Source organism: Lepidochelys olivacea (genome assembly GCF_965140295.1).
Source record: "Lepidochelys olivacea isolate rLepOli2 genome assembly, chromosome: 12".
NCBI lineage: Eukaryota > Metazoa > Chordata > Testudines > Cheloniidae > Lepidochelys > Lepidochelys olivacea.
Genome location: NC_140422.1, coordinates 25,044,262 through 25,069,540, shown reverse-complemented (window position 1 = coordinate 25,069,540; position 25,279 = coordinate 25,044,262). Strand labels below are relative to the sequence as shown.

Here is a 25,279-nt window from a genome sequence, read left to right as displayed (position 1 = left end):
AATTGTTTACAGTTATATCTGCCAGTTTTTAAGCAAAACACCCAACTCAATTTGCTGTGTAATCCTGGTATACGGTTGAATGATCCAGACAGTCTACAGAATGTCATGCCTTCTTATAGGTCTTTATACTGTAATGTTTGAGTTTATAATCCAAGCAAGGTGAAATAAAGTTGAAACCATTATTTCAGGACAGTCCCAAAGTGCTACTGGTTAGTGACTGCAATGTACTTTAAACAGCAAATAATCTATGTCTGAAATTGTGTAAGATGTCAGCTGTTACTTTTATGTAATCTTTGCACTTTACTGACTTTTTAAAGCAAAAGCAATGAACTGGACCTCTGACTCCTGGAGCATCCTGCAAAATGTCAACTGGTGAGAATATTTTGCTGCTGTCCCTGATTCTTGCAGCCTGGTTCACAACCTTTACAGTTAATGGTAAGATTTTAAAATATTTTACACTATTGCCTCTCCTGGGGAAACAGAACAATTGAAGTACGGTGAGTTGGGAACAGCATGGCTCGTGTGTGTGGTTTTAACACAGGAGCTGGGCACTCATGAATTGTTTGGAAGAAATATGACAGTCTGAATATCAAAGTGTTCTTGCCTGCTTTTCATTTTCCTGTTTTCAGGCATGTGCCTGTTTGTTGCAACTTTAGTTCCTACAATGTCTTCATTACTCCCATGTGATTGTGAAGGGCACTCTCCTTAGTGGAACAGGTACAGCTGCATTAATATTCATTAACTAGTATTACCTGAACAGCAATAAACTACTTATTTAGTGCTACAGATTTACACAGAGCCTTCTAAACAGCAAACTACATTCCCTTCCCAGAGAACCTGGACTTCAGTCGCATCTGGATCAGAGCCTGGGCACTTTTTCAGAGGGCTCAGAAAATTCTTTTCCCCTCACCTGTGCCAGAGGCAGCTGGAGGACCACTAACACAACCGGGGCTCTCTGTACTGCAAGCCTGATCTGACTGCAGGTTATGAAATATGGTTAAAGTCCACTCTGCACAATACCCTGAAACCATGTTAGTAATAGTAACTAGTGGTAAGCAGTGCTGTGACTGAATTTCCAGGAGTGGGTCTACTTGCAGTGCTGGCAGGATCTTACTGAAGTTGTGTTGGAAATGAATCTGGCCCTATATGCACACTTAAAAGAAGAATTCTGTTTGGTCTGTGCAATACAGCATTGGCATTCGCATTCTCTTAGTTTAGATTCAGTTTCGGGTAAAAGACACCAGACCAGACTAACTTGCAGTGCCAGTTCTTCCACTTACTGCCACTTTCCCATGCATTAAAAATGCTTTCCCTGGCCCAGTGCTTAAACTGGGACGGATTGCAAGGGGTCACAGACTCAGAAAAAAAATCAGGCCAGATTGCGGAAGGGTGCACTGTAAGCACTCTCTTATCAAAGTGGCTGTTCCCAGATTATGATAGACGCCCACCTCCACTTTTTTCAGATCACCTTAAGCATTGCCCTGGCTGCTTTTTACCCTTAGGTAAAAATTAAGATTTGTATTAGGGCTGTGTATCAAACCTGCGTAGTGAGACACTATGCCATGCAGAGCGTGTTGGGTGATTAATTCACTGTTGACATTACCAAACACTGACTAAATTTTTCCCATTACACTGTATATAAAGCAGTCTGGCTCTGGAGATTAAATTTTCCATACTCAGTTTATGGATGGATGAGCACAATCAGATCCTGATCATAGGTGCTATGGTAGTAGAAATAATATAATAATAATAATCATTTCAGCCTCATTTCTTAGTTTTGATCATTACGGACATGTTCTGTAAACTGAATTATATAACTATATAACAGATCCTTAAATCTAGTCCCCTCAATTTTGGAGTTCAGGGTGTGGAGTCAAATCCCTAGATGTAAATTCTCTCTGTGGTTTCAGTTCCAGGTGGAATGTAAAACTGGAAGAGTCCTATTTTCTGGATCCAACTTAAGTTCAACCAAAATGGCAGAAATCTGGAAAGAACAACTGATCTTGTGAACAACTTATGATATTTCAATGCCGCTGAACCCAAACCCAAGCTCCATTTTGGTTTTTAACCCAAATCTCAACCTAAATTGAATATGGATGTAAACATCGCTGCCTTAGCCAAACTACTATCCAAAATAAAATTTTAAAAACATGTCTTAAAATGGAGCTAAGGCTGCTGAATTCCTTTAATTAAATACACACAGTTTAAAAATACAGGGAATCTTGATTTAAGTTTCCATCTCAAAATTTAAAAATCACTCCAGCATTCATACATTAAATTGCAATAAATACACTCTCGTATTATCTAAGTATAAACGTAACAACAGTAATTCTGACCATTTTGTGAGTCTGTACATATACAAACAATACCCCACATAAAATGTTATTAAATCACAATGACTAAGTCGTAATAATCTGTTAAAACTAGATACTACATAAAATAATTCAAGATGAACTTCAGATGAGTAGTTCTCCACCAGATACACAGGTGTAGTGAAAAATAGCCATAAATGAAGCACTCCTTCATTTATACTGGAGGATGTTTGTGTTTGTGACACATTGGGGATTCTGTCTATACCACTTCTGAGTTGTGGATGATTTTATGAGAGTGTGTCATGAAATAACTGTGTCTCGGAAAGCCTATATGTATGTGGATCCATTCTGAGTTAGCAGGGTTGTATCATATCTCTGCCAGACGAGAGACAGTGGTGAGTGATCAGCACTCAGTGATCCGTCTATTCAAAGTAAAACGCAATGGGTTTGCTCCAGCTGTGAGAAGACACTTTCTCCTCTTGTCTGAAGGGTGTGGGGTTTCAGAGCAGTGGAACATTACCAAAAGGCAGAACATAAGAAGCAGGTGACTATAAAGGGACTGTGAAAGAGTGTAGGGTGAAAACAGGTGAGCCTGCACGCTGATCACGCAGATGTTAATCCGTTCCCCTTGAGAAAGCTGATGTGGGTAACTGGACAATAAGGCTGGCTGGCTGTATGGTCTAAGCAGCCAATTACCCCCTGTAACTGTGCCTTAGTGGGTCACAACTGAGGATGCCAAATTCAGGACGAACTGCTAAGAAATAGGGCAAACACAATCCAGAACTAGTGATTATTCTTTTATAAGATATACCAAACCAGCCAGAAAAGTAAACTCCTGTTTCACCATACTGGCTGACAAGAAAACATAAAGGTAATTTCCTTGGGCATTCCAGTTCTTATATCACCACCAAAAACACTAGATTCAGAGATGAGTGGTTCTTTACAATGTCTCATCAAATAATAGGTTCTTCTGATCCCAAAGGACCAGCCACACACACCCAGGTCAATATATAACTTAGATCTTACCCAAAAATCATGCTGATGCCAATCCTTTAGTATCTAAAATCTAAAGGTTTATTTATAAAAAGAAAGAAAGAAAGAAAGGTGAGAGTTAAAATTGGTTAAAGGAATCAATTACATACAGTTTTGGCAAAGTTCTTGGTTCAGACTTGTAGCAGTGATAGAATAAACTGCTGGCTCAAGTCAAGTCTCTGTAGTACATCCCCAGCTTGGATGGGTCATTCAGTCCATTGTTCAGAGTTTCAGTTTGTAGCAAGTTTCCTCCAGAGGTAAGAAGCAGGATTGAAGACACAATGGAGGTATTTCCAGGGCCTTTTATCGCTTTTGCCATGTTGAGGGCATTCCATTGTTTTTACTGTGGAAAATCACAGCAACAAGATGGAGTTTGGAGTTACACGGGCAAGTCACATGTCCATGCATTTCATCTAGTCACAGCAGGAAATTTCATTAAGGGTAGATAGGCATCTCCCATGGTTGGTCCATTGTCAGTTAAATGTTCTTTCTATGGGCCACTCAATTAGAATAGGCCCTCCAAGATGTGCTGGCTAATTACTTTGTGGGCGTTACCCCAGGAGCAAACATTTGAAATCCAAATATAGAGCCAATACTTATTACTTCACATACAAAAATGATACATGCATACAGATAGCATAAGCATAACAAGCAAATCATAACCTTTTCATAGACACCTTACTCGACAACCTTTGTACAATATTTGCTGCAAATATATAACAGTGGTTGCAACAATGATCTATATGGTCATATTTTAATCAGATAACGTCACACACCCCCATCAGCCCAAAGCTGATTAAGAGGCAGGAAGGATGCCCCAAGGAAGGGGGGAAGGGGAGAGAGGGCCAGCACTTCACCCCTTATCAAGATAATTAAAGAAACACTGTTGTTTTTTTAAAACAATAATAATGCAGTGTTGCCATTACATGGCAATCAATATGACTGAAGGTTTTCCTTAATAATACTTTCATAATAATAATACATTGTGTTAAAATAGCACAATGGTCATACTTTTGAAAGACATATAAGCAACTATTTTGCTACTGATGTCTTTAACACATAGCCAACAATTAATCAGCATAATGACTTCTGTATTACACATGCACTGATGCCAAGTTTAATGTTAAACCTTTTTCCTACCTTACAGGCATACATTATTATGCAACAAGTTGCCTGTAAGAACAACATATATTTTGATAATAAATTAATGCAATATACAGACTAGGGTTGTCAACCTTCCAGGATTGTCCTGGAATCTCGAGGAATTAAAGATTAATCGTTAATTAAAGATTATGCCAAGTGATGAAACCTCCAGGAATACGTCCAACCAAAACTGGCAACCCTAATACAGATCTCTCATAAGCCTTGTTAGACTTAGAAGTTGATACAGTTTGGGGTTTTTTTACTTGCTTGTGAATATTTATTGAAATATTCTGTAGGAAATGTTTAAAAGAAATCAAAGGTACATGCATAAGCATCTGAAGGACTTAGAAACTTGTCAGGTCATTTTGAACCTCGTGATATATAATCAGATTTTTTGTACATGTTTCACAGGACAAAATGCTGCACACCCAGAAGTGGTTACCAAATACGGGAAACTCCGAGGGCACCAAATCAAAGTTGATGGAGCTGAGGCACATGTAGATGTTTTCCTGGGAATTCCTTTTGCAAAGCCACCTATTGGACCTTTGAGATTTTCCCCACCGGAGCCAGCTGAGCCATGGAAGGGTCTCAGAGATGCAACTTCCTACCCACCCATGTAAGACAGTGACATGAACATGTGGATGGGTAGGAATGTGTAATATGGAGCAACACAATACTGACACTCATGCCAAAATAAATCTAGCAAAATGAGCTCTGGGGTCTGCTAATGCTCTGGGGTCTGTAACTGGGGTCTGTTAATGCCTGTAGACTGTTAACCTAGGTGAGTTTTAAAGGTAAGTCTTAGGATCTTTATTTGGCATTAGCAATGGACCACTCCCACTCTTCATCAATGATGTTATCCCTTGGAGGGCTTTTGAATCTCCAATTAGTAATGTTTATGAAACCTGTACCTCAGGAGTAGAACTGAAGAGGAGCTGAGAAACGTTGGAGGGACTAAATGCCATATGAATCACATTCCCAATGCTACATATATGAAGTTGAGGGCAGTCTATTCTATCGAGGTTCTTATTCTGCCCTCATCGCTGTAGTGTCAACGTGCCTTCCAGTAGTGCATTAAGTGACATGATTAATGTCTATACTATGCTATATGATTGGGGTATATAAGGTGGAAAAGAATCCAGTTGCATTTCCACTGAATGACAGCAACTGCAAGGAGGCTCTTATATGTCTAAGCTCCTGCGTATTTGCAGGCAGGTTGCTATGGTGTTTCAAAAAAGCCTACAAGTAAGTGTGTTCGCCTGGAGGCTGTGGCCATTGTCTGTATGACTCCTTAATGCACTTTTGGCTGGCAGTCACAGGGAAGAAAATGTTTTTATGTTAAAAATGGAAAACAATATGATTCTCCATTGCCAACAATCTGGAAACCTATCACAGGTGGATTTGCTTTATTTATTGTGGATGGAGCATCTGATGGTTTTTGTTACTATGATTCTGTTGAATATTTTATATATATAATATATATTAATTATTAAGGTGCCTACAGGATCCAGTGGCTGGACAGCATCTATCGGATACATTTACTAACAGAAAAGAAAAACTTCCTTTCCAAGTTTCCGAAGACTGTTTGTTCCTAAATGTGTACACACCTGCGAGCGCAGACAAGGACAAGTTACCTGTAAGCAACATTACTGCAAAATCGGTGCCATGAGTTCATCCCTGGTGTAACTCCATGGATCAAATTATACCTTGGTGTAAGTTGGCACAACTCCCATTAAGGGAGGTCAGTGCGTACATACTGCAGGGCTCAATCTGATTCCATAAGAGAAACTTCACAGCACTTTACCGCTGTATGCAAACTTTCAGGGGCAGTTCTAGGGGCTGCTTTTGAAAATTGGATCAAGCTATCTAGTTGCATGTTCATATTTTTAAAACATTTGTTGAGACTTACAACATATAAACTCTCTAATATTTTACAATTAACTATTTACTTAAATGTTAAATGTTAAATAAGTTAAGAAAACTGAAAAGAGAGAAACTAAGTAAATAGTAAAAATGTGCCCTGTCATAACTGGATAACTTCCAGGCACTTGCCTCGGTTTGGTGGTTTCTCATTTTATTTCCCATTTTTTGTTACTGTAACTCAGAATTATTTTCCACATTTAATGAACATCTATTTTATTCTTCATGCCATTCTGTATATTTCATACCATGTGAATTATCTTAGATCTAAGATCCAAAGAGACTGATATATTCTGCCAGTTTCTAGGGGTACATGCTGTTCTCCAAAGTAAATTAAGAAAAACCTTATTGTCCTTTGAAAATAGAATCTCTGTTAGAGTATGAAGTACTCTGTAAGGACATTTGGAATTGAAGAAATAGGGGTAACTATTCCCTTTCTTTTTCTTTCCTTTTCCTGCTGCCTTCTTCTCTACCTCTTACCCCAATTAAAAATAAAAAACCTAAACTCCCTACAATTTATAACCAACAAATCTGTGCCAATCTTTCCCCATATTTCTCTGCTTTCAAGTTCTATTCCCATCCCCTACCCTTTGTCTGTTTGTGTCTTTAGATTGTAAGCACTACAAAACAGAGCATTATAACTATATAAATATTTAATAAAATAATAATTTCGCTTTCAAACTGAAATTTGCATACACGAAAAAGTCTTACCACTTTTTTTTACTATACTCTCAAGCAGCTGAGCCAGCAAGAATTGTTGTGTTGTGCAATAGCACAAAATAGTACTTGATCACAGCACAAATAGCAACCTCTGGTTTGAATTTTACACCAGAAGTAATATCAGGGTGTTACAGATGCAGGTAACTAATTCTTCCTGCTTTTTTCAGGTCATGGTATGGATCCATGGAGGTGGACTAGTGATTGGTGCAGCTTCAACATATGATGGGTCAGCACTATCAGCCTTTGAAAACGTGGTGGTTGTAACCATTCAATACAGACTAGGGATCTTTGGATATTTTAGGTAAGACATTGTGCCCTAAAGGCACACAGGATAATGTTTCCATTACCAGTACTCCCCAGTGGCTGAGTCTGAAAAAGACAAGCACATGTCAATCCAGTATAGAGAGTCTTAACTCACAAGCCATAACAAATTAATTCATCCTTCTATGGGGAAACCTGAGTGAAAACCCTAATGCCACTTAGCCAATAAGCTGTTTAAGGAATTCTGCTGCATATAGGCTGTCATAAATATAAAGGGAAGGGTAAACCCCTTTGAAATCCCTCCTGGCCAGGGGAAAGCTCCTCTCACCTGTAAAGGGTTAAGAAGCTAAAGGTAACCTCGCTGGCACCTGACCAAAATGACCAACGAGGAGACAAGATACTTTCAAAAGCTGGGAGGAGGGAGAGAAACAAAGGGTCTGTGTCTGTCTGTAGTCGTCTTGGCCAGGGACAGAACAGGAATGGAGTCTTAGAACTTTTAGTAAGTAATCTAGCTAGGTATGTGTTAGATTATGATTTCTTTAACTGGCTGAGAAAAGTATTGTGCTGAATAGAATAACTATTTCTGTCTGTGTATCTTTTTTATAACTTAAGGTTTTGCCTAGAGGGGTTCTCTATGTTTTTGAATCTAACTACCCTGTAAGATATCTACCATCCTGATTTTACAGGGGGGATTTCTTTATTTCTATTTACTTCTATTTTTTATTAAAAGTCTTCTTGTAAAACACTGAATGCTTTTTCATTGTTCTCAGATCCAAGGGTTTGGGTCTGTGGTCACCTATGCAAATTGGTGAGGCTTTTTATCCAACATTTCCCAGGAAAGGGGGGGTGCAAGTGTTGGGAGGATTGTTCATTGTTCTTAAGATCCAAGGGTCTGGGTCTGTAGTCACCTAGGCAAATTGGTGAGGCTTTTTACCAAACCTTGTCCAGGAAGTGGGGTGCAAGGTTTTGGGGAAGTATTTTGGGGGGAAGGACGCGTCCAAACAGCTCTTCTCCAGTAACCAGTATTAGTTTGGTGGTGGTAGCGGCCAGTCCAAGGATAACGGTGTAATATTTTGTACCTTGGGGAAGTTTTGACCTAAGCTGGTAAAGATAAGCTTAGGAGGTTTTTCATGCAGGTCCCCACATCTGTACCCTAGAGTTCAGAGTGGGGGAGGAACCGTGACATAGGCAGAAGCCTAAGAGAGAAAGGACTATACATTTTTGTTTCTTACTCATATTTGTTTTATCGTTAATTTGAGATGGCCATAACCAAAACCCTGAACCTAAGTGCCCTAAAATTGTGGGAAAGTTCATATGCATAGCCTGGCTCAGCATTACCTGAACTTTGGAAAAGTTTGGGTGTGAACTAGCACTTCAGCCTATTCATGTTTTTTTACACAATGGGATTGATTTGGGTACCAAAGATCAAGGCTACAAATAAATTATCTGCATATACCCTCTCCAAAAGACAAGGAAAACAGGTATAGGATAACACGAATGCACCCAAATAAATATTGGAGAACAGATATATTCACTTGGAACCAAAACCACCATGATGCCCATCTGTGGGATGAACAGTGGGTTGTACATTAAAGGAAAAAAGGAAAATAGACCAGGAAGCCGCAATAGGACAGCATCATTATAAAGATGTCATCCACACAGCAGAAATTCCAAAGATATTTAGTGATTGATTGCACATCTATCTCTCCTTAAGCCACATACTTAATTCTCCTTTAACACTGTGTCCATTCTTCTTTTCCTCATTTTTCACCTGCATCCCAACTTTGTGAAATTTACCAGTAAGTATACTAATAACCCTTTGAAAACTACCAGTTTTCCATTATATCTTGATCACAGTTATAATCTGATCTCTTTGATTATCTGCTTTTTTTAATACTCTAATTCAGGTGAGGGTGAAGAAAATATCAGCCCTTCTCTCAGTGGAGAGGAAAATCTGAGCTGAAAAATATCATCTTGTAGGAGTTTGGGTTAATTCTTAGGCAGGTTTATCTAATCTATCTATGCACTATGCACTGACGTATTCAAGCCTCGGTTCAACAGGGTGTTTAAGCTTGTGCCTAACTTTAAACACATGAGTAGTCCCACCAGCTTCATTACTTCTTTGCTGAATAGGGACATTACGGCTATTGTCATATATTCTGTGCTCATCACTGTAATATCTGAGCAACAAAAGCCACTGTCATTATCTATAGTGCAACTGGAGGTGTGATGGCAGCTCAAGTAGTCATACCTGCATTAGTTTTAATTTAGCTAGCACAGCTGGGCAGTGAAGACATGGTGGCATGGAACACAGCTGTACAAGCCCCTTCTTGGAATCTTGGGCTCGTACTTGTGCTGCTAGCCTACACCAGGGTCCATGCTGTGGGTCTTCACTGTTATTTTTAGCCATGATAGCTAGATTAAAGCTAGTGCAGATATAACTGTAAGAGCTGCAATCACACCTCTGGCGGCAGTGCAGACATACCCTTCAATTGTGTTTCACTAGTGTCTGGGGCTAGGAGTGCTATTTAGATAACTGACGCTAGTCCTGACCTGAGTTTTCCAGAGTTCAGAGTCTTCTCACTTGTTTTCTGACACTGCCAAGAACTCCATTTTCAGGTGTTTGCTCCATTACCATTTTTGATACAATCCTTGGATATTTTTTATATAATACAATGTATGTTATAACACTCCAGGCTATCTACTTCTCTTTATATTCTCTTGCTTTCAGTTCTGGTGATGAACATGCCCGTGGAAACTGGGGTTATTTGGATCAAGTGGCAGCTCTCCAGTGGATTCAAGAAAATATTGAACATTTTGGAGGAAATCCAGGATCTGTCACTATATTTGGAGAGTCTGCTGGAGGAATCAGCGTTTCTGCCCTTGTAGGTTTTATAGTGATCACTAATGAATTTTTAAAAACACCCCCATATTTTTATTGTGAGTTTGTGAGCAAAAAGTCAGGGTGATGATGACAGGATTGAGTATTATTGGAGACTGAAGCAGCTGGGATCCACGGATCATCAACCTTCTCTGAAGGGAGAGTTTGATATTAAAGAATCTTCTGATTAATTAAACTCTTCTTTTCATACAATCACCTATTTGTTTTAGGAGCCCAAGTGTTGATTCCTCTTTAATTAATCTGAGTACTGAATTATTTTAAACAGCTGTGGTAGGGAACAATATTGTGGCCAGAGAGTAAAATTCACCAAGGTGTAAAAATTAGAGGTTAGTGCCTATGCCCCACTTAAGATCTGCATTAAGGATCACTTGCACATATAGTCACCCAGTCTGGGTGAGCAGCCCTGGTAACAGCACGTAATAAACATGCATTCTGGGTGAATTGCACATCTTTTTTTTTTTTTTTTAAATCTCAGCATATTTGGAATTGAGGATAATCTGCACCAGACTGTGAGAGTTTGGAAGTAAATCAGACCTTGAGTCTACAGAGCATTTGACATAGTCTAATAATATTTGCTTTTAAAAGTGAAATAATGATGTTAAAATGTAATTTGTGATTCAGTAGTCAAAATAGATTGTTTTTGCTCTCCTTCTTTTCCTGCTTTTCAGGTCTTATCTCCTCTGGCAAAGGGCTTGTTTCATAAGGCCATCTCAGAGAGTGGAGTTACAATCCGGGTTTTGTTTACTGCTCATCCTGAAGCACAAGTTAATGTAGGTTCTTTGTAATATTGAGTCTGTATTTGTAAAAGCTGGGACCTGACTTGCACCTGTAAAAATGTACAGTAACTGTAGACATGAGCACCTACATTTGTGTGTGGAAATAAGAAAACTGTGCATACTTGATATGTTAATACTCAGATACCCATTTATATGTGCATTTATCATTCTGGCCTGTTCACACCCACAGATGCACATGTACACACATATTTTTGGCTTAGTCTTACTCCCCATTTTTTTTTAAAAATGGCACCCAGCATCCCATTGTCAAGGAAGGTAATATGGTTTTGTGCTTAGAGTACAGCAGGGGTAGTCAATAGGCAGACCGTGGGCCAAATCTGGACCGCCAGATGCTTTTGAACGGACTGCAAAATCTTTTTATTTATTTATTTTCATTATTGCTATTAATTTCATTTTATTTTCTCTGGAGTCTAGGTCTTGACTATACCTTAACCAAGAAATTTTCACCTTGTCAAAAAATAATTGATTAACCCTGGATTACAGGACTGGCCAGTGGGAAACCTGAGTTCTATTCCCAGCGGTGCCAGAGGATAACACTCACCTACCTGACAGCAGAGGCGCCCATAGGGGGAACAGATGAATGTCCCCTTCCCACCTATTTTTGCACTTGCTCAAAGTTCCATAGACCACAGAGCTGGCGGGGGGCATGGCCTGACCACTTTTAAGTAGAAGACCTGTACCAAATCAGTACGGCTTCTCCCAGAACAGTTAGGAATGTCTCTCTGGATGCCTGGTCGTAACACCACTGAAATTTGACTCGACCGCCTGTCTGTAAAGATGAAGAGGCAGCTAGGCCAAATTTCAGTGGGTGGCATTGCAACCTGGCGTGCTGGGTTGCAGTGCCACTTAAATTTGGCCTGGCTGCTCCTCCATCCAAATGGAGGGGTGGCTGGGCCGAATGGTGTTGCAGCCCAGAACACAAGGAGTCTGCTCCTCTACAGCACAGTGTAGGAGAGTCCACTGAGAAGGACAGCACTCATGCACTGTGTGGATGAGATAGAGGGGAGACTCCCCAGCTGAGGGAATGTCTAAGCCTTGGTCCCTGTGGGAGGTGTGGGGACTGGAATGGGGTCACTGCTGGGAAGGGAGGGGCAGGGAGCAGAACTGGAATTTGCCCTGCCCCCCAAGAAACATGTATATTGGCTCTAGGGGGACCAGATGTCCCAATTTTATAGGGACATATTTTTGGGTCTTTTTCTTATATAGGGTCCTATTACTCTCCACCTCCGTCCCGATTTTTCACATATGCTGTCTGGTCACCCTAATTGGCTCCACTGCCTGACAGATATGTGTGAGGCTTAGTTGATTAACGTCTGTGAAGCTATTTGACTTCCTCATGTGGAAGGTTCTATAAAAATGCAAAGTATTGTTATTACATCTTGCAACAATCAAATCTGAAAGAGTTTACAGCAAAATTGGAACTGAACTTATTGGAGGCAGAAATGTCCTAGAGAATATGTCACCTTATATGATTAGTAGACAACACTGGAGCCGATGAAATCTATAGTTTGTAGTCACTTGAGTTTTTGGAGGATTCCATTAGGCTAGTTTGAGGTGCTCTGGGACTGGCCACTTAGGGACTTCCATGGGTTCCCTCCCAGCTAGCTTCTCATAGCTCTGCTGCCCCTGGCTCAGCTGACTCCACTGCTGAGCAACAAGTGTGACCTCTAGCCGCAAAATGTGAGAAAAGCTAATGTAGTTTACTAAGCACGCGACTGACAGAAACACTTATATGTTGTGATCCTGGCTCTGACACAGACCCTCTGTGTCTTGGTCAAGTCATTTAACCTCTGTGCCTTTGTTTACCCATCTTTCTACCTGGGAGGAGTTTTGTGATGATGAGTTAATGTTTGTAAAGCTCTGAGAAAGTAAATTAAGCCAGCAAGTGCACAAAACCCTCCTACATTGAGATGCTTATCTGCGTGCAGACCCCTGATTTATTTGCAGCATCATCCCTTGAAAAGCTTTTGAAACATACGAAGTGCAGAATGTACAGCTGAGCTCCCTTTCTCCTACAGTAGGAGACTGTGACCCAAAAATCCCAGACCCACCCAAAATGTAAGGTGTACACAGCACACTGAAGGGATAAAGTGCTGTCTAAGAGCTAAATATTGTTGTTGTTATTCTCCATAGAGAGCTACTAAAAGTGATTTTTTTTAATTGATTGCAGAAAATTGCTAGGGTATCTGGCTGTCAATCAACCAGCTCTGCTGCAATGGTTCATTGTCTGAGGGAAAAGACAGCGGAAGAGATGATGGAAATAACGCTGAAGATGGTAGGTGACACTGTAACTCACTGTGTGTGGCAACTGATCATCTTTTACTGCAAACAAACAGGATTTCAACCTTGGGTCCAAGAGTGTGCTTATTTTCCCTTTCTGTTTGCATCAGAGGAGGAATTAAAGACACTAGATTATAAGCACTATGGAGCAGGGACCACGCGCATTTGCATTTTCATTGCCTGGCACAATGGAGCCCTGATTGTGAATGGGGTCTCCGAATGCTATCTTGTTATAAACAATACCTAATAACTTGGGTTATTACACTTGGAAAGAAAATGAGTAAAAGGAGATAGGACAGACATTTATAAAGTAATGAGTGACAGAAAGCACAGTGGGCCATTTGTGTTTACCTTCACTGAGCACTAGTGCACTCACTATTAAAAGGCAACAAATGTAATAGATAAACTGCAATGCTATTACATGGTGCATATTAATTAAACCATAGAGCCAAATACAGCATCTTAATAAGCTTCTAATGAAGATTAGACTCGTCTGGCTAACGGTACATTTTCTGTCATGGCTGTCATCAGAATCAAGACTGCTGTGATTTTTTCACAACTTTTGACATTTGAGGTTTTTGCCATGTGGTGGAGGTGGCAGTAAACAACTGACCTCATTTCCCTGAGAACCTTAGGAGCCATCACATTAAAGCCTGGATACCATGGGAAGCGGGAGCTCTAATGGTTTGTCATGCTGGGGAAAGGTGTCAGACGCTACGATTTCTTCAATGGGGCAAGTGTGAAATGCACCAGGGCAGCCCTACTGCCCCTGCAGCTGTGGCAGAGACAATCAGGGAAGCAGTCCAGAGCGTGGTTCTCTCCTTCACTGAACTGACAGGCACTGGGATGGCAGTTTCAAATAGTTTTAGGATGGGATTTTCAAATCAGCCTATGGGAGTTCAATGTCCAACTCCTAGTAAACTTGGGTACCCTTAGACTCCTTTGAAAACCCCAACCTTAGCTATCTGTTAAATGTTATTGCATGGCTTTAAAAAATTTGTATTGCAAACCAAAGATCATTTGGCTATAAATAACATGATCTTGGCATTTTTCTCTATATTCATGATATTAGATTTTGTTTCACCATGACCATGCTATTTTTTTATATAACTTGTGATGATAAACCACTAGCCCCTCTTTAGAGTATATTAAGAATAACATCTGAAATTAGAATGAAAAATATAAAAATGTTGAGGCCTGCCTATCCTTATGCTTCAGTTGATCAGGACTGAATGGCCACCTCCCCCATAACTTAGCATCATTGCACCTGATGCTTTATTAGTGACAAAAAAGAAAAGGAGTACTAGTGGCACCTTAGAGACTAACCAATTTATTTGTTAGTCTCAGATGTGCCACAAGTACTCCTTTTCTTTTTGCGAATACAGACTAACACGGTTGCTACTCTGAAACCTCTTATTAGTGACAGTATTCACCTTCCTCTCAAGTATCAAAGTATTGCACTCTCACAGACGGCCAGCAGAGGGACCTATTCTATTTTTCTTTGGCAGTTCCTAAGTTCCTAGGTTTCAGAGTAGCAGCCGTGTTAGTCTGTATTCGCAAAAAGAAAAGGAGGACTTGTGGCACCTTAGAGACTAACCAATTTATTAGAGCATAAGCTTTCGTGAGCTACAGCTCACTTCCTCAGATGCATATCGTGGAAACTGCAGCAGGCTGCAGTTTCCACGATATGCATCTGAGGAAGTGAGCTGTAGCTCACGAAAGCTTATGCTCTAATAAATTGGTTAGTCTCTAAGGTGCCACAAGTCCTCCTTTTCTTTAAGTTCCTAGGGTCACCCTGCTTGCTGTTAAGCAGATGCAGCCATAGGGAAAAGACAGGCAGAAAGGGTGAAGATAATAGGTGACACTGTAGCTCGTGTCTGCAGTGACACTTCAACTTTTACTGCAATAAAATAAATAAAATGTGTGCTGTAAGATTAGAAAAAGTGGCAACCATCACACAACTCATCCTTTTCTTCTCCTCCTTGCCTTTTAACAGGAATTCACAACCATACAGTTGAATGCTACATCATCTGGAGACTCTGAAACGGTGACATTTTTTTGATTTCCTCTTTGGGCTTTGAACTGTTTGTGTCTTGTCATGAACCCATTTTTAAAAGGGAGCTGGCATCACAGCAAGAATGTACCAAAACTCACAATTTCCCAGGGGGAACAAACATGAAAAATGCAGGCTTGCAAATACAAGCAAATGAGAAAATGTGCAAAAGGAAAATGGCCCATTTTTTCAGAGCTCCCAGTGCCACCACAGTCATCAGCCAAATGTATCCACTGGGACTGGATGGATGGCTTTTTAACATGGCATGCAGGAAGTAAGCACTGCATATTTGGAGATCTTACTAAGGATTAATCAAAACTTTGCACAAAGCATAAAACATCTGAAATTTTTGTTTTCGGCAGAATTGCAATTTATTGCCCCACTTACATGGTTTTCCCCATCACTACATTAGCTTACTCAACAGTTTGGCAACCCCCCAGCAAAATTAATTCTGCCCTTACTTACACAAATGCAGGCCCAGTAGTAGGGTGACCAGACGTTCCGTTTTTAAAGGGACAATCTCGTATTTAAGCCCTCCTGCAGGTGTCCCGACTTTTTATTTAAAACGGTCAAATTGTACCGTATTTTCTATCTTGCCCCCATCAGTACTGGCAGGTCCTGCTGCTGGCCAGATCCCGGCTTGCCAGCCGCCTGCCCACCAGCAGTGACCAGGTGGGGGGAGTGGTTCCCAGTGGCTGACAATGGGGGTGGGTGTGCACGGCTCGTGGCCGAGCTCCCCTGGCTGGTCCATCAGTGCAGTGACTCAGTCCCCACTGCATGCAGACTCTCAGCCAGCAGGGCCCTTCCTCCGTCCCGTTTCTGGCCGTCTCTAGCTGAGCGCTGCTTGCTGCAGTGGCTGGTGAGTGCAGGAAGGCGCCAGGCAGCAGCCAGTTATGTGTCATTTCTGCTGCCCACCATCAGCCCTTTACGTGCTCCCCCTCTCGCTGTCCTCTCCCTGCTTTGCCCTTTTGCCTTTCCAGCCCTGCTGCTCCTCCATATCCCCCCCAGCGGGGTGCGTCCTGCTCCCAGCCCTGTGCAGAGAACCAGCCTTTGGTCAGAGCACTGAGCTCACCAACAGCCTAGCCAGCAGGCTCCTTCCTTCCCCCACTGCCTTTGGCTGGGCTGGTGCCCCGGGAAAACCCAAGACCCTCTGGCTTAGGGTGCCTGCCGGGAGATGCTGAGACCTGCATGTGCCAAAGCCCCGCACAGCATTGGCATGGGGAAGACTCTCCACCCCGCAGCTAAGCTCTGGAGTGGGGGGGAGCAAAAGGGGGATGAAATTTCCAGCCTGTTCATACCCTGAACCTGGAGGCTCCACAGTAGCCCCCAGGGTAGGGGCTTAGCACCCTCTTCACCCCCCAGCTTCCCGCCCTGGGTCTTGCCCCCAGGGAACGTGGGGCTGCTCTGTCTCCTAGGCACCCTCCCCTGCTGAGCCACCTCTGTGGCTGGGTTTGCTGAAGCCCCTGCAGTCAGGTTCCCTGGGCTCTGGTCCACAATGCATCCTTAGGGCTTAACCCCTTCCTGCCTGCATTGTAGCCAGGGAGCCAGGAGGCAGCTGGCTTATGTTGGTGGCCAGCAGCAGCCTAGAGGTGTTAGCTGGCTGTATACACTGTGCCGGAAGGAAGGAGCAAGCTGCTTTCAGCCATGGGGGTGGGGGGCGGTGCAGAAGAGATGAGCTCTGCAAAGACATGGGCCAGGTCATCCCTTCATGCCCCTCCTCCTCCCCTGTGGCTGGAAGTAGCTCCCATCCCTTCCCTCCTGCACAGTGCCGAAAGGCTGCTGCTGGCCACATTCTGGTGAAGCCTAGCAGAAATCTGGGGGGTTGGGGGGAGCATGTGACCTTGCGTGCTCCCCCAATGTGTTTCCTTGGGAAGACACAGCACCAGATATCAGGAGAGGCGGGTCCATCCCAGAGGCCCAGCCAGGCATGGAGGGCGGAGAGCACAAGGCAGGGAAGGTCAGGTTGGTTGGTCAGTCACCCCAGCTGTGTGAGAGAGGTGTACGGGAGTGTGTGTGTGTCACCTCTCCCACTATGTTTGTGGGGGGGGGTTAGAGGTGTGTATATCACCCCTCCCTGTGTGAACCCTAAAGCTTTAAAGATAAGAAGGTAAATAAAAGGAATCAAACTAAGCAGTTTCTTTTTAATGGAGGCTCAGTCAACTTGATGTTAATTTGTACGTTTGTACTGCGTAGTTCTGACTGATTGTCGTTGAACTCACTTGAATACAAGTAATTTTACCAGGTGTCCCGTATTCAGCAAAGGGAAATATGGTCACCCTACCCAGTAGGGTTGGAATGGTGTAAGCAAGGATGGAATTTGACTGACTTATCTATGTGCCATGAGCATTTGACATACAAAGGGCAGAACACACATTGTTAAACAGGATAGAAAATCTGCAGGAGAAACTCAGAACACGACTTGAAATGTGTATTCATCTCTTACATACGCATCTTACACTTTCACTAATAACATGTGAGCTCACCTGGGCACTTGTTTAGGTTTGGTTGAGGTCTGCTGTGGGAATCTTGAAATATCTTCTAGAGGCAAAAGTAACTTATAAATAACAAAGGAATTTGTTTTTTCCTCTGCAGTCACTATTTAGCTCTGCAGTTTTGGATGGTGTATTTTTTCCTAAGAGCCCTGAGGAACTACTGGCTGAAAAAGCAATCAATGCAGTCCCATATATAATAGGATTAAATAACCATGAATTTGGATGGCTACTTCCTAATGTAAGTGATTGTAATAGCTTTATTTATCTCCCAGTCTGTTAACTCTTTAGAAATATAGGAATTCATGGGCAATATCATGTTCTTTTTACTGTGCAGATGTTGAAATATCCTGCTTTCACTGAAGGGTTGGACAAAGAAACAGTAACCTCACTGCTACTGAGCTCAGAGTTCTTTACAGTAAGAGACTATTTCAAATTAATTAACATATGAGGGGTATAGTCCTAGGTGAGATCTCCCTCCCCAACTTTCAGTACAGTGTGCAAGAATATCTTACACCATACTGCTTTATTGCCGGGCTAGGCCTTCCCTTTTTAGAAGAGGTGTATATTGGGGGGGAATTCATTCTGGGCTAAAACTTCTGAACAGAGAGCAACATACTCCTGACAGAAAAGTGCCAAACAGGCACAAGGGGAAGAGAAGCACAATGCTGCTCCCTCTTGAGATTAGACACCCCACAAAATCTGCTGTAACCTATGCTCTTCTTTCCCTCCCCCTCCCCCACCCCCACCCCTGCATGAGGTGGAGTCCCATTCTTTAATAGGAGTTCCATGGGCAGCGCAGGCCAGAAAGCCCTTGGCAGCATGGCTCCTGTAGGTATTGCATTGTCATGGGGCTGCAGGTAGTTGGGAGGGCCAGGCAGCAGCGCAGAGGTGAGGGACTTGAAGAGGGAGTATATCTCCAGTTTATCCCTGAGGTCCACCTACACCCATCAGAGATTTGGGGGTTTCAAACTCTTGGCCTCTGACAGAAAGGGATGGGGATAAACCTTGGTTCCTTTCCCCAATGGGAGAAGTCTGTGGAAACTAATGGAATTTCTGCTCGCCTGTATAGCTTATTCCCATGTGGAGGAAAATAGGTCCCTATGGAGTATTGTGAACATCAAAAGTTCAAAAATCATGGGATCGGCCCAAAAATCATTAGATTGTTTTAAAGAGAACATAGTAATTTTTGGTCTGTCTTTAGTTTTTTGAAGTCCCTAATGTGTGTGGCAGTTACCATGTTGCCAATGCCAACTCTGCCAAATGTATACAGTGAGGTGATTCTAGCCCTTCCTGCCAGAGCTCTCGTTGCTGCCCAATGGCACAGAACTTCCAGCTTCTCTCCAAATCTCACTCTTTGAGTTAATTAATTCTGTGGTCCGCCCTGCCCCAGCCCCACAGATACCCATCTCCCAGCCCAGCCATTAATTTACACACTTCCCTCCACCGCCCTACATCAGCCCCCAGCTGCTCAGCACACCTCTGCTCCTTCTGTAGCTCCAGGGTTCTTTATCCATTTTCCCCCTTCTTAGGCCTGTGTTGCAGCCAGAGAGAAAGAGGGGAGAGCCGGGAGCACGATTCATTTTTTACAGAAAGGAGGAGGGAACAAAGCCACCCTGAACACCCAGGCTGTTTCCTCCCTCTTCTCTCCCCAAAAACTCCTATTAGCTCCTGGGCAGAGGGAGGGGGAGAGTTCTTCTACCAAATGGTAAGGGCAGCCAATTAGAGGACGCTTTTTCTGGGGCAGGGCTGGAAATCCCATGATTTTGTCATGGTGAGACCTCCAGTGGACACCGATGTTGCATTGCTCTCAAGGAAGTCACTAGGGCTAGTGTCACTACTTCTGTTTGTTCATCAGCATTACTGATTGATAACACTTGTGTGGATGTTAATATAGTGGTCTCTGACCCCTTCGCAGTCCTGCAAACCTCTTCCTCCCAAAGACAGCATGAGTTGGCAACCTCACAACTTCTGACTCAGAGTTTTGAGTACTTCCCACGCCCCCCATGACGTGGGATTTTCTGTGGGAGGAGGTAACGTGGTCCAGTGTTCATAGGGTTAGCTAGTGGCTGCTGTGGCTGCTCTAGGGAAAATGAAGCTTGCTAAATGCTGCAGTTGTTTCCCATAAATATCATCATTATAACAAGTATCTTTATTGTTCATTCTAGCATGTTCCTGCTGAGTTCACTCATCTATTATCTAATGAATATCTAAGCAATATAGAGGAGCCTGCCCAGCTACGAGATAGGCTTTTTGAATTGATGGGAGATGCACTGTTTGTTGTTCCAGTCATTCAAACAGCTAGATATCACAGAGGTGAGTTTCCAATTAAGTACATATTTTTTAAAAAGGTTAAATTCCATCCTACTAATATCCTTGTTCAAAGCCTGACCAGGAAGTAGGTTCCTGTCTATATACCTGTGTCTGTAATGGATCATCACAACAGCTTTCAGCCCAAACCTCTGTTGTCATGAAACTTTTAGAAAAATGCATGGCCTTGGCTCTGGCTTTCATGAATCCTGAAAGAACCATGTTACCATAAAAGCCAGAAGAGCTGTACACATGGTAATAGAAATGGTCCCTTACAGGAAAACTAAAGAGCTGCAGGTTTAGAGAGTTGGTCCCCATTCTTGTTCTGCAGGGAAAGGAGCAGGCACATACCTCCTGCAATGGGTATAACAGAGTGAAAACCATGGAAGCAAATATAGGGGGTTCCTGTTCTTCACATTGTCTTGTCTAAGGGACAATCAAGTGCATAGTTTAGTATCAGATGAACTTCTAAACTTTATCTATTGGCACCAGCTCTGTGACTGTCTGGGGGCTCTTTGTGCTGCAGATGACTATTTTCCATTAATCTTTGGTATTGTATGTTTGCACCTGAATTCCAGTTAGTATTAATAATCAAATAAATAATCAACAAAATAGCTATCATTTTGCCAGCGTCTTATCAAAGTGGCTGTTGATGAAAATGTATTGTTCTGTGTGGCATATATTTTTACTACTGGAACCCTTCTTATCTTTGTTTTCTATTAGATTCTGGCAACCCAGTCTACGTTTATGAGTTTCATCATCGATGGTATGAAGGTGTTAGACCAGACTTTGTAAAAGCAGATCACGGCGACGAAATTGGCTATGTTTTTGGAAAGCCCTTCTTAGCTGGTGATGTCTCCATGCTTGCTAAAGAATTCTTATTAAAGCATCATTATTGTGACACATGTGGAACTGATGTCTAATAATGTTGTAAATACTGAAATGTAACAGTTGTACGAACACTGTATGTGTCTCGGTCAGTGAGGTGAAATTATTGTATATTGGGTTATTGGAATTTCCTGTATGGCGGCATTGATCAAATTTATATTGGGGGTTGTGGAATTTTTACTATAGGCCTATAATGCTCAAATTTATAGGGGTCGGTCTGTGCATGAAGGCAGCACAATGGCTTCCCAAATAAGAACACCCAAGCATATACTTGAAAGACAATGGGGCAAGTTGTTAGTTTCTAGGACTCTCTGTTCAGTCTCAAAACAAATTGAAAACTTGGTTTTCCCAGAGCTGAAAGTTACCAGATCAAGTGGCTATAACACTCCAAAGGTGACTTGATCCCTTTGAAAGGAGGTGATAAAAACTGTGCTGTGAGTTCAGGAGTGAGCTCTGACAAGGAAACAAGCTTACGCAGTCAGGCTCCACTGAAGGAACTAGTCCTACCAGGGTCCTAGTGCGGAAGGTAGTTTGGTACCTACTAAGTTAGACATGAATATAGTCTGTTTTATTGTTTGTAAAGTATGTTTTCTCCAAAATGCTTTTTGTTCTAAATAAATGATACTTTGCTTTTTTAAGGAACCTGGTTGGTAATTGATTACTACTGTAATTGCCCCTGCAGGAACAGGACTGTAGAGTCTGAGCCTAGATCAGCCCTGCTGAAGCAATCATAGTTAGTACCAGGAGACTGCTACTGAGGATCTGATCTCAGAGTCTGAGAATTGCATGATTCCCTCCTGAGCAGGTGATGGCTAAAGGCCTGAGACCTGGGCAGAGAACCAGGAGAGGGTCAGAGGTGCAGTTTGCCCAGTAACTGACATTATTATTACTTGAGCCCTATTAGCAGGCTCACTGCTGTAAAAGTAGAGGAGATGTGATCTTTGTTTCCTGTCTTATAGTAGTGAACTAGTTACTTTTTAATTGGAATCAATTCTGAGTGCACCTATCTCAATATAACCTTTGTGCTGACATTACATTTCATATCTTGCCTGCAGGTGATGCTGCAGAAGAAGAGGGTAAACTCAGCAGAACAATTATGAAATACTGGGCTAATTTTGCTCGAAAAGGGTGAGATTTATAATTCATTAATTAGGGGTCAGATTTTGTCATTGCTGCTGAAAACACTATGCCAGTACTTTTGTGGTGGGCCCCATCTTTCTGCAGAGTTTAAGATTTCACTTCACAACAAACTAGTTTCAAATCCCTGTGGCTGCAAAGAAAACATGCCAAATGTGATCTACTGCAGGGCTGTCTTACTGAACCTGGAGATAAACAGAAAAAATATGTCCAAAGGCTTGAGCTATCACATTCATATAATGAAGCATTAGAGCTGAAGCTTAATGAAGAAAATTTAAATGACAACATGTTTCACTGCTAATGACAGATCATTTTAGCAGAAACATCCACAGATTGTGGGGTTGTGAGCAAAGCTTGAATTAACCACCACTGTGTCCTCTTCCCCACATCCCCCCAAGGAATCTGACCCTTGACAATTAATGAACAAACACTGTGTTGTGCAGTTTTCATCGCAATGACATAAAAGTGGCAAAATGATTCTTCACTGTATTTTTTTTCTAGAAATCCTAATGATGAAGGTTTGGTGACATGGCCAGCATATAATCTGGATGAACAATACCTTATAATAGACTTCAAGCAGAAAGCAGCAAAGAAATTGAAAGAGAACAGAGTGGAGTTCTGGACAAAGACCCTGCCTAAAAAGATGGCTGAAGGAAAGAGAGAGCGCAAAGAGTTATAAAGTCTGAGAAGCATATGGGTTGCTTTTACTACAGTGAAATAAAACAAGATTATGTCATCTGAATGGGAGACATTTAATACTTATTTTGTAATTCATTATAATGAAGTTTAGTTTTATGTATGAGGCGTTAGAGAAGAACCTGAGCAAAACTGAGTCCCAGGAGGAACTGAGCTGCTCTGTTGCAAACCAGGCAGAAAACAGGCTGACCACTCAGTCTTAAGCAGAGTCAGTGATGTTTGCTCACAAAATAACACCAACTAGAGTTGTAGTACAACACTGTTGTAGAGTTTGGTACGGCACTGTCAAAAAATTATACAAATAAGTTCAAATACAGTACCATGATAATATATAGTACATGTAACACGTTGCAGATGCTGAGTAGCAGTGTTGCCCTTTATTCCCCCTTTATTTTCTCTCTCAAGAGACATTAGTCACTCATAGGCCTCGCATCTGCTCCCACAGAAGTTAGGAGTTTTGCTATTGATTTTAATGCAAGTTCAATATAAGGTGCTGAGTGCTCTCCAGTTCCTTATAATGAAAATAGTTGCAGGTGCTCAGTGCCTTACAGGATCATGGCTCAACTCCAGATACCTAAGAACATCAGATAGCCTGATGGTCCGTTTAGCCCAGTGTCCTGTCTTTCAACAGTGGTCAATGCCAGATGCTTCAAAGGGAATTAACAGAACAGGGCAATTACTGAGTGATCCAGCCCATTGTCCAATTCCAGCTTCTGGTAGTCAGTGGCTTAGGACACCCAGAGCATGAGGTTGCATCCCTAACCATCTTGGCTAATAGCCATTCATGGATCTATCCTCCATGAACTCATCTAATTCTTTTTTGAACAAAGTTATAGTTTTGGCCTTCACAACATCCCCTGGCAATGAGTTCCACAGGTTGACTATGTGTTGTGTAAAAAAGTACTTCCATATGTTTTCAACCTGCTATTAATTTCTTTAGGTGACCCCTGGTTCTTATGTTATGTGAAGGGGTAAATAACAGTTCCCTGTTCACCTTCTCCGCACCATTCATGATTTTACAGACCTCTATCATATCTTCCCTTAATCTTCTCTTTTCCAAGATGAACAGTTGAATAGTTTTTAATGATGAATAGTTTTTAATCTCACATTATATGGCAGCTGTTCCATACCCCCCAATCAGTTTTGTAGCTCTTCTCTGTACCTTTTCCAATTCTAATCTATCTTTTTTGAGATAGGCTGACCAGAACAGCCTGCGGTATTCTAGGTGTGGGTATACCATCGCTTTATATAGTGCCATTATGATATTTTCTGTCTTATTATTTGTCCCTTTCCTAATGGTTCCTAACATTGTCAGCTTTCTTGGCTGCTGCACATTGAGCAGATGTTTTCAGAGGACTATTCTCAATGACTCCAACATCTCTTTCTTGATGGGTAACAGCTAATTTAGGCCATCATTTTGTATGTATAGTTGGAATTATGTTTTCCAATGTGCATTACTTTGCATTTATTGGCCATTTTGTTGTCCCGTCACCCAGTTTTGTGAGATCCCTTTGTAACTCTTCACAGTCTACTTTGGATTTAGCTATCTTGAGTAATTTTGTATCATCTCCAAATTTAGCCACCTCTCTGTTTACCCCTTTTTCCAGATCATTTATAAATACATATAAATATACATTGAATACCTACAATCACTTTTTTATTGTTTAGCCCCTTTTCCTATAAATGTTATATACATAACTGTTAACTCTTCACTTTTTGAAGTTCTTATTCTATTGCTTCAGTGAAACCTAGACTGATGGGAAATTCTGAGATTATGTGAAAAAAGATAATATGGGGGGGGGGGGAAATAAAGCACATTAAAGTGTGAGATAAATAATCTTAAGGGCTTTTTACTGTTAAGCGCCTGCACCAATGTAAAATTTAATTGCATTAGTCATATCAGATTTCTTTGGGGCTCTTTGTTGATGCAGTATCTTTCTTTTTGCGCTGAGAGACAAGGTGAGTGAGTAAATATCTTTTACTGGACCAACTATTCCCTCATGGGGTTGTCAGGCATCCGGTTTTCGACTGGCACGCCTGGTTGAAAAGGGACACTGAAAGGGCTCCTGGAAGGGGCCTGCATGTCCCGCCGGCTCCTAAGTGCAGGGGCAGCCAGGGGGGCTTCACATGCTACCCCTGCCCACAGCACAGGTACCACCCTGAGCGCCGGCTCCGCAGCTCCCACTGGCCAGGAACCACAGCCAATGGGAGCTGCAGGGGCGGTGCCTTGGGGTGTGGGAAAGCACAGAGCCCCCTGGCCCCCCCTTTGCCTAGGAGTGACATGCCACCGCCTCCGGGAGCTGCCTGAGCGCCGCCCACGCTCTAAACCCTCTCTCACG

At 42.0% G+C, this 25,279-nt stretch overlaps 1 protein-coding gene across 2 annotated transcripts; it reads left to right on the top strand.

Annotated features, from left to right (window-relative positions):
- The first annotated feature begins 309 nt into the window (after positions 1 to 309).
- On the top strand, positions 310 to 24,556 carry LOC311529000 (fatty acyl-CoA hydrolase precursor, medium chain-like). 2 transcript variants are annotated; one of them, XM_084644591.1, is made up of 14 exons: positions 310 to 435; positions 4,899 to 5,103; positions 5,982 to 6,123; positions 7,295 to 7,428; positions 10,120 to 10,273; positions 10,959 to 11,060; positions 13,258 to 13,362; positions 15,364 to 15,414; positions 18,013 to 18,150; positions 18,247 to 18,327; positions 20,078 to 20,225; positions 20,943 to 21,068; positions 22,163 to 22,235; positions 22,746 to 24,555. In XM_084644591.1, the coding sequence occupies exons 1-14, from the start codon at positions 363 to 365 to the stop codon at positions 22,921 to 22,923; spliced, it is 1,710 nt and encodes a 569-aa protein (XP_084500717.1). In that variant the 5' UTR covers positions 310 to 362; the 3' UTR covers positions 22,924 to 24,555. The 2 variants fall into 2 exon arrangements, with proteins under 2 accessions (XP_084500717.1, XP_084500716.1); XM_084644590.1 differs by lacking the exon at positions 310 to 435 and having other exon boundaries at positions 4,772 to 5,103; positions 22,746 to 24,556.
- The last annotated feature ends 723 nt before the right edge of the window (positions 24,557 to 25,279 follow it).

What these genes read in the sequence shown, in the direction of transcription:
- LOC311529000 (XM_084644590.1), top strand. Translation starts at nt 4,787, where the DNA reads ATGTTTAAAAGAAATCAAAGGTACATGCATAAGCATCTGAAGGACTTA. An exon ending in ATCCTGAAGCACAAGTTAAT is followed by an intron (nt 11,061 to 13,257) that starts GTAGGTTCTTTG and finishes AATTGATTGCAG; the next exon opens with AAAATTGCTAGGGTATCTGG. An exon ending in TGAGCTCAGAGTTCTTTACA is followed by an intron (nt 18,328 to 20,077) that starts GTAAGAGACTAT and finishes TGTTCATTCTAG; the next exon opens with CATGTTCCTGCTGAGTTCAC.